This window comes from Coenobita brevimanus, chromosome 97 (genome assembly GCF_032717465.1).
Source record: "Coenobita brevimanus isolate Jiangsu-jjx chromosome 97, ASM3271746v2, whole genome shotgun sequence".
In the NCBI taxonomy this organism is placed as follows: Eukaryota; Metazoa; Arthropoda; class Malacostraca; order Decapoda; family Coenobitidae; genus Coenobita; species Coenobita brevimanus.
In genome coordinates, this window is record NC_137050.1 from 38015953 (window position 1) to 38025916 (window position 9964).

At 42.4% G+C, this 9964-nt stretch overlaps 1 protein-coding gene across 1 annotated transcript in view; it reads right to left on the reverse strand.

Moving 5' to 3' along the window:
• Positions 1-2031: 2031 nt before the first annotated feature.
• The window catches only part of LOC145413658 (uncharacterized), a 365386-nt gene continuing 357453 nt past the window's right edge, over positions 2032-9964 (reverse strand). Inside the window, exon 6 of the mRNA XM_080283314.1 lies at positions 2032-2185. Coding sequence (XP_080139440.1) covers positions 2032-2185 — 154 coding nt within the window. The remainder of the gene's footprint in view (positions 2186-9964) is intronic.

Below are 9964 nucleotides of genomic sequence, written 5' to 3' on the forward strand. Positions count from 1 at the left end.
CGTGGGTTCCTCATATCAGTTTATTAGGACTCTCATGCCTCCTCGCCCTGTCTCTCCTACGGACTCTATCTCACTTGTCTTGGGGCACTGACAGAACTATCCTGCTCTGCCTTTACCGTGCCTTAATAAGGAGCAAATTGGACTATGGGTGTGTGGTATACTCTTCTGCTACTGAGATCCATCATGCTGGGATTCGTCTGTCAACTGGGGCTTCCCAGTCTTCCTCGACTCCAAGTCTATTGGTTGATGCGAACGAACTGCCACTGGATCTCCACCGGCAGTCCTCAGCGGTGCAGTGTTGGCACCACCTTCACCGTTTTCCTGCCTCACTGTGTTGTGAGGCTGTCTCCGAGGTCACTCTTCACCCATTATATAACACCCACTCTTGCTATCCACACCCATTTGGGTACAGAGTGAGGGCTGCCATAGGGAAGTTGGGTGTTCAGTCCTCCCTTGTTTGCCCTATGTGTGTCCCACGAGTGGTTCCCTGGCTTCTTCCAAAAGTACAACCATGTGTTTACTTCCTCTAGAGGAAGCCCTCTCTCTCCTCACAGGCAGCCTTGTCTTACTTTTTAGAATATGCTTCTGCTCACAGTGACTTAATCCCTGTATATACTGATGGTTTCAAATCCCATGTGGGGATGGGTTTTGATGTCATTCTTCGTGATTTTAGCCGTGGTGGGAGTCTCCTTTCTATTGCATATGTTTTTACTGCTAAAATTACTGCTATTTTAGTCGCAATTGAATTGATTTTTATTTCCCTCCAGCCTCTTTACCATTTTTAGTGACTCAGCCAGTGCCTTACAATGCTTTGTCTCGTGGCTTCCATCACATCCTCTAGTCCTGTCTATCTTGGGGTGGCTCTTCTTATTATGCAGGTGTGGATACTCTGTACAGTTGTGTTGGGTCCCTGCACTTGTAGGGCTCGTGGGCAATGAGCGTGCTGACTATCTGGTGAGAGCTGCTGCCTCTCGCCCTTCCTTTCCTCATTACAGTGTCCCATCGGAGGATTTATGCACAGCCACTGTGGAGGCTGTCTGTTTCTGCTGGCAGAGGAGGTGGGATGCAGCAAAGGCGAAGAAACTCCACAGCATTCGTTGGAACATGGGTGATGGGGGTATAGGGGACCGTCCCGAAAGTGGGAAACAGCTTTGGCCCGCCTCTGGATTGGCCACACTAGGCTGACTCATGGTTTTTTTTATGGAGAGGATACCCCCTCCCTATCGTGATGACTGCCTGGTTCCTTTGACTGTGCAGCATCTTGTGGAATGCCGCAGTCTTGGGGACCGTCATCGACAGTACCTTTGCGGGTGCCGAACCGGTAATGGATCGTATCTTCTCTCCTTGGTGCTTGGGGAGGTGGCTTGTGCTATGTGGGGAGGCACCCTCTCCTTTGTGTTGAGTTCTGGCCTTCTCCACAAGCTATAGGGCTTAATCGTTTTTAGTTTGTGTTTTAATGGTAATGTTTTCGTTTAACCCTTATACTGTATTTCCACCGTGTGTTACTTTTTGTTGTTTCTTTTATACTTTTGGTTTGTTTTATGCATCACTTTTCTTTCTGTCCCCTTTTTATGGTGATATATATATTTTGACTTCCTTTTACTGATACTGTTCGGCCGCATATGACCTCTGGAGTTGCGCCATCATGTCAGATCATCATTCATTTATTCATTTGCTCCAGCTGGAGACTTAGCGTTCTTGAAAGGGCTACTCTCCTGATTTCAGCATTGTCACGGTCGCTAGCAAAAAATCGCCAATCACCTGTGGCATGTGAGTGATGAGGCAGCTATATTTGCTATATTCGATGGAGTAATTTCTCTCGCTGTGAAGCGCAAGATTGTGATCGCTTTCAAGGGGGAACACAACGAGAATCCTCAATCAAGAGCACATGTTGACCTGGCAGCAAAGGAAGTCATCGCCGATAAAACTGAAGCGAATTTCATCACATAAGCCTGAAGCCGGATTTTCTGAGGCAGATGTGACGTTCAAGACAGAGACCCTGCTGACTGGGAGGACAACTCCTCCTTTCAGTCAGCGCAACAGGTCTTGGACTAGATTGCCGTTGTAAATGACTTTGCGGAGCGTGATGTAGCTCTTATCCAGGACTATACTCAAGTCATTACGAAAGACTAACAGCAACGTCAGTATCTCCTGCAAGTTGTTGAGTGGCATTGTCAAGAAATACCTGGCACAAACAAAGCAAGAACTCCAGCTAGTTACTCCTGGAATTATTTGCCTGTGAAATGAGCTGGTTTATAATACCGTCGAGGTGTTTTATTTTAACTTGTCAAGTTGTCAATAAACCAGAATTTCAGGAATGAAGTGTTATCGCTCTAAATTATCCCACCGAAAAAGAAAAAATCCTATAGTTTTTACTTCAATATCGAAAGCTGCAATATAGCTATTCCATGACTCGGAGACCAAAAGCCTGTAATATCCACCGCACGGGTGACAGTAAATGAAGGACAGTACTTGTCACCAACCATTTTCTTTTCCGTATGAACTATTTTGTCAGGAAGTACCCATAGAAAATAACATTTTTGGTTTAGGTGTACTATTGAAGATCACCCTTCTTTCTTTCTCTGTCTGTCTGTCTGTCTGTCTGTCTCTCTCATTCTCTATATATATATATATATATATATATATATATATATATATATATATATATATATATATATATATATATATATATATATATATATATATATATATATATTGCCAGACGCCTCAATCCCGTTTGAGGTGGCCACAAACAAATCGCCTCCACGTCGACCTGTCCACCAACATTTCATTGCCGCGCTCCCAACTCACGCCCCCCTCACTCATATACCTTTCCATCCCATCCCTCCATCTCATCCTCGGCCTCCCCCTCACTCTTCCCCCCTTCACCTCAATCACATACACTCTTTTCGTCAGTCTTTCACCCTCCATCCTCTCCACATGGTCATACATATACATATATATATATATATATATATATATATATATATATATATATATATATATATATATATATATATATATATATATATATATATATATATATATATATATATATATATATATATATATATATATATATATATATGCATATACATCTACATCTACATATATATACATATATATATATATATATATATATATATATATATATATATATATATATATATATATATATATATATATATGGAAGAATAGATGCAGAAGAATAGATGCGTGACATATATATAAACATATATATATATATATATATATATATATATATATATATATATATATATATATATATATATATATATATATATATATTGCGAGATGCCTCAATCCCGTTTGGGGTGGCCACAAACAAATCGCCTCCAAATCGCCCTGTCCCCCGCCATTTCACTGCCCTGCTCCCAACTCACACCCCCTCTCTCATATACCTCTCCACCCCATCCCTCCATCTCATCCTCGGCCTCCCCCACCCTCTTCCCCCCTCCACCTCACTCACATACACTCTCTTCGTCAGTCTTTCACCCTCCATCCTCTCCACATGGCCAAACCACCTCAGTGTGTTCCTCATAACGCTTCCTATCACATCCACATCAACACCACAACGCTCCTTTATATCCTCATTCGTCAGCCTGTCTCTCCATGTGACTCCACAGGCTCCTCTTAAATAACTCATTTCCACGGCTCTCACTCTTGACTTGTGTCCTTCCAACAACGTCCAAGCTTCACTTCCGTACGTTAGAGTTGGTATCACAATACTGTCATATAGTAACTTTTTCACTTCCGTGCTCACTTCCCTGTTTCTTATCACTGTTTTCAAAGAACCAGCAACCTTTCTTCCCTGCTGTACCCTTTCAAGCACTTCACCCTCCAAACCTCCATCCTTACTCATCACACTACCCAAGTACTTAAACGTACTCACATTTTCCAATTCCTCACCATCCAACCTCGCTATACATTCACTGACTTCACCTCTCTCAAAGACCATCACTTTACTCTTCCCTACATTCACCTTTAGATTCCGTTTCTTACACACTCTCTCAAACTCATCCACCAAGCCTTGCAGCTCCCCTTCGTCTTCATTCAACAACACAGTATCATCTACAAACAACAGTACAGGGAGTTTCCAAACACTATCCTCTCTCACCAGGGCCACTCCAACATCCACTACCCTACTTTGTACCTCTTTTATTACCCCATCCATGTACAGATTGAACAACCATGGAGACATGACACATCCCTGTTTCAAACCAACTTTCAAAGAGAAAAATTCACTTAGTTCACCATCCACACTCACTGCAGCCTTCGCACCATCGTACATACTCTTCACAGCATTCAACAACTTCCCATCTACTCCATATATTCTTAACACTTTCCACAATCCTTGTCTATCCACCCTGTCATATGCTTTCTCCAAATCCATGAAAGCCACATACAACTTCTTTCCCTTCTCTAGAATCTTTTCCACTAAAGATCTAAGAATGAATATCTGATCTACACAACCTCTTCCCTTCCTAAAGCCTCCCTGTTCTTCTCCAACTAATTTCCCTGTTCTTTCTCTAACTCTGTCAATAAGTATCCTACCATACACTTTTCCTATTATACTAAGGAGACAAATGCCCCTATGATTACCACACACTTCTTTTTCCCCTTTTCCTTTGTACAAGGGAATAATTATACCTGACTTCCAATCCTCCGGGACTCTACCTTCCTCCCAGGCCAATCTGCACATCTTCCACATCCATTCTACTACTATCTCTCCCCCATGCTTCAGCATTTCACCACACACGCCATCAATTCCTGGGGCTTTCCCCAATTTAACTTTCTTCATTGCTTCCACAACTTTTATCCTACTGATTTCTTCCTGTCTTCTCACCTCCCTCCTTCTCCAGCCATTCCCCAGCCATTTATACTCGCATTACTTCCATCCTCTACGTTCAACAATTCCTTAAAGTGTTCTCTCCATCTGTTCACTTTTTCTCCCTTCTCCACTAGTAATCTACCATTTTTATCTTTCACTCCCCTGCTAACTTCACTTCCACCCTGTCTTACTCTTTTCACCTCTTTCCAGAACATTTTCTTAGTCCCTCCACTTTACACTCAAATTCCTTCCAAATTCCTCATCCATTCTCTTCTTACTCTCTCTTACTAATCTTTTCACCTCTCTCTTTCTTTCTACATATAACTCTCTCTTCCGCCTCTCAACTTCTTCCACGCCCCTATTTCTCATCCATTCATGGTATGCTTTCTTCTTTTCTGCCACAGCCTGTTTCACCTCTTCAGTCCACCACTCTGTTCCTTGCACCCCCCTCCATCTTCTCTTCCTTCCACACACCACATCACATGCTGCACATATTTCTTCTGTAAATATCCTACACACACCTTCCACGTCTCCCATCTGCTCCAATTCATAATTGCCCAATCGTTCCTCCACTTCTCTCTTATACTCTGCCTTTTTCTCATCCTCTTGTAACCTTTCCACTCTCCTTGCAACTACTCCTTCCTCTCGTCTTTCCCTTCTTCTATTCCTCCATCTTACTTGAATTTTAATTCTGGCCACCACCAAGTAGTGGTCAGAAAGTCCACTCCCCCTGCCTCTATAATCTCTTGCATCCATTACACATCTTCGCATCCTTTCATCCACACACACATAATCAATCATTGCCTTCCTTTCATTCAGTTCACCACCCACCCTTCTCATCACTTGCCATGTATACCTGTGGATCATTTTATGCCTGAAGAGGGTATTGGCTATCACCAACCCCCTCCCAGCACAAATGTCCACTAACGCACTCCCATTCTCATCTATCTCAGCAGGCACACCCCACTCACCAACTATTCCATCCACCTTCACATTCCCAACTTTACCATTCATATCACCAATCAAAAACACTCTCTCATTCCTTCCAAACTTTTCCATGCACACTTCCACATTTGTCCAGAACTCTTCCCTCACTCTTCTAGCACGATATTGCATTGGCACATACACACTCACAATCGCCCACATTTGTATTCCAACTTTCAACTTTACCCACACAATCCTTGACCCAACTGATCCATATTGTCTTATGCTCCTCTTCCATCTTTTACTCACAACTATACATACTCCTTCCTTTGCCCTCTCATTCTCACCTACTCCTGCACATATACCCCATCCATACTCCCATTCTCTCACACTTTCTCCTTTCCATTTTGTTTCAGTTATTCCACATACATCCACTTTCGCATCCTCAAGCACCTGGACAATCTCTCTTTCTTTCACCTCATCATTCGCTCCTCTTACATTCCACGTAGCCATTACCAAGTCCTTTGTCCGGTCCTGGGTCGTCATCGTTTGGTCAGTCCTTGTCCGAGGCTTGTTGTTTGTTTTTTTAGTTAGTTGTTTTCCGGGGAGGGGCACTAACCCTCCGCCAACCCTTTTAGTCGCCTTTTACGACAAGCAGGGATACTGGGGGAGACATAGACATAGACACATACATACATATATATATATATATATATATATGGCAGGGAGGTTTTGAAAGTGAGTGAGTTGGATAAAAGAGAGAAAAAGATAGAGTATCAGTAGAAATTGAAAGATGAGTGGAACGCAGTGAAAGATCGGGAAAATGGCAGTGTGGAGGAGGAATGGCAGTTGTTTAAGAGTGCTGTGGTGGGGCATGCAGAAGAGGTGTGTGGTGTGAGACGTGTGGGTGGTGGTGTAAGAAAAGGAAGTGAATGGTGGTGCGAGGAAGTAAGTATGGCTGTGGCTGAGAAGAGACGTGCATATGAAGTGTGGCTGCAGAGAAAGGATGAGATGTCATATGAAAGGTCTAAGGAAAAGAGGAATAGAGCGAGAAGGGCTGTGCGTGATGCTAAAGTGGCAGCAGATGAGAGGTGGGGTAGGCGGCTGACAGAGAATTTTGAACAGAATAAGAAAATGTTTTGGAAGGAGGTGAAAAGGGTGCGAAAGGGAGAGTCTGGGAAGGAAAAACGAGTAAAAGCAGAGGATGGAAGGATGTTAATTGAGATGGATGCAGTAAGGAAGAGATGGGCAGAGTATTTTGAAAGATTGTTAAATGTAGAGGAGGAAAGGGTGGCTGAGATGTGGCAGATAGAAGGGTGCAAGGAATAAATGTGTTGGGAGAGTTGAATGATTCTTTGATCACGAAGGAGGAAGTGGAGAAGGCAGTAAAGGAGATGAAAACAGGGAAAGCTGCAGGTATGGATGGGTGTGCTGTGGAATGCCTGAAGGGTGGTGGAGTGACTATTGTTGACTGGTTAGTAAGATTATTGAATGTGTGCTTTGAGAAAGGTATGGTGCCAATTGACTGGGCAAGTGCTTGTGTGGTCCCGTTGTATAAAGGCAAGGGTGATAAGTATGAATGTACTAGCTTTAGGGGTATAAGTCTGTTGAGTGTTGTAGGTAAAGTGTATGGTAGAGTGTTAATTATGAGAGTTAGAGAGGGTACAGAGGGAGTGATTAGTGATGAGCAGTGTGGCTTTAGGAGAGGGAGGGGATGCATTGATCAGGTGTTTGCTGTGAGACAAGTGTGTGAAAAGTATTTAGCGAAAGGCAAGGATGTGTTTTGGGCATTTATGGATTTAGAGAAAGCGTATGATAGAATTGATAGGGAGGCTTTGTGGACTGTTTTAAGATTGTATGGACTTGATGGTAGGTTACTAAAAGGGGTGAAAAGTTTTTATGTAAATAGTAGAGCGTGTGTAAGAGTGGGAAATGCTGTGAGTGATTGGTTTCCCGTGAGAGTGGGGCTGAGACAGGGATGTGTGATGTCGCCTTGGTTGTTTAATATTTACATGGATGGTGTTGTAAGGGAGGTGAATGCAAGAGTTTTAGGTGGTCTGAGTCTGGTAAATGTTGATGGAGGAGAGTGGAATCTGAAGCAGCTGCTGTTTGCAGATGATACTGCACTGGTGACTGATTCAGAGGAGAGATTGAGACAGTTGGTAGAGGAGTTTGGAAGGGTGTGTGAAAGGAGGAAATTGAAAGTAAATGAGAATAAGAGTAAAGTGATGAAGTGTACGAGGTTGATAGATGGTAGGGGGATGAATATAGTTTTGAATGGTGAGTTGCTTGAGGAGGTAGATTGTTTTAAATATCTAGGGTCACATGTTGCTGTGGATGGAAGAATAGATGCAGAAGTGAAGTTTAGAATAAATGAAGTAGGAAAGGTGCTGGGAGGAATGAAAAAAGTGTTTAAATGTCGTTCGCTTAGAATGGATGTAAAGAGAAGGCTGTGTGAGGGTGTTGTGGTACCGACTGCGTTATATGGGGCTGAAACATGGAATATGGGTGTAGCAGAGAGGAAAAGTTTGAATGTAATGGAGATGAGATGTCTGAGGAGTATGTGTGGAGTGACGCGTATGGATCGAGTGCGAAATGATGAAGTGCGAAGGAGAACTGGAGTTGTTCGGGAGATGGCTGGTAGAGTTGAGCAGAGGGTGTTGCAATGGTTTGGGCATATGGAGAGAATGGATAATGAGCGATTGGTGAAAAAGATAACTAGATCTGATGTGAGAGGTGTAAGACTGAGAGGAAGACCACGAATAGGATGGATGGACAGTGTGAAGAGAGCGCTGGATGCGAGAGGGATGTCTGTTGAGCAAGGAAGAGTGGCTGTGCGTGACAGAAATAAATGGAGAGAAATTGTGAATGAATAAGTGATGACGCAGCCCTGAGGGGATATTCTCCCGCATTTGGTCTGATCAGCTAGTCAGGTCAGGTGCGGGTAAGGGGATGGGTCTGTTATGATGTGGCAGGGGTAAACCAGTTCTGCTGTCGGGCCCTGATGTGGATGTCACTGCTTGCATTGCGCAGTTGACCCATGTGCGGTGTGATGCGGTGAGGATCTGTCCGTTCTCCCCTTTGGGGCTAAGATGTGAATGAATGTGTTTGAATGGATGAGTAAATGGAGAGTGAGTCGTCCTGTCTCGGCTACCTCCCTTTCCTTGGGGGAAGCAGCCTAGGTATATAGATATATATATATATATATATATATATATATATATATATATATATATATATATATATATGTAAACATACATATATATATATATATATATATATATATATATATATATATATATGTATATGTACATATATATATATATATATATATATATATATATATATATATATATATATATATATATATATATATATATATATATATATATATATATATATATACTATTGCGGACAGGAGTTCTTTGCCACCCTCGTCCAGCCAACCCGTGTATGTGGCAGCGTCGCATTCACGGGCACAGAAGTTGCCTTCGATGCATTGCTGTCGAAAAATATCCCTTGAGCTTTGGGCTTGTACTAGTGGATAAAGCAATAGTAATATTTACTTTGAAGGTTTGTCCCTGATAACACGATTATATCATACTGATTATTTAATAACTTGTTTCTCGCATAGAGCCAAGCAAGTAACAGATTTGTATATTTAACTCCACTCCACGACTTCCTGTAGGTTTGAACCTGCGAACAGAGTGAACAAGTTCGAAGCATTCATTTGTTACCAGGAGAGAGAGAGAGAGAGAGAGAGAGAGAGAGAGAGAGAGAGAGAGAGAGAGAGAGAGAGAGAGAGAGATTTGCTGGAGCCCGTGAATTTTAGAGGAATGAGGTGGAGAAATGAGGTGCTCAACACAGTTAAACAGGGATTTTTCCTTTCGTTTCGGTTGGCTTTCTATGCCTAAATGACTAAATGAAGGTAAATTATGAAATATAATGACTGGATGACGAAGTGGTAATAGGGTCAGGCTAATGGTTGTTTGGTCCAAGGTGTGCAGAGGTAAGCCTAATTCCAGGCAACGGTCGCTGTTAAAAGTTGGATATTTTAAGTTCCATTTATTGTAAATATCTCCATGTATGTTTACAGTGCGTGTATGCCCCTATTGACCTATTTTCACCCCATGAATATTTTTATCAAAGGACATTTTCACCACTCGGATCACAATCCCCCATGGACCT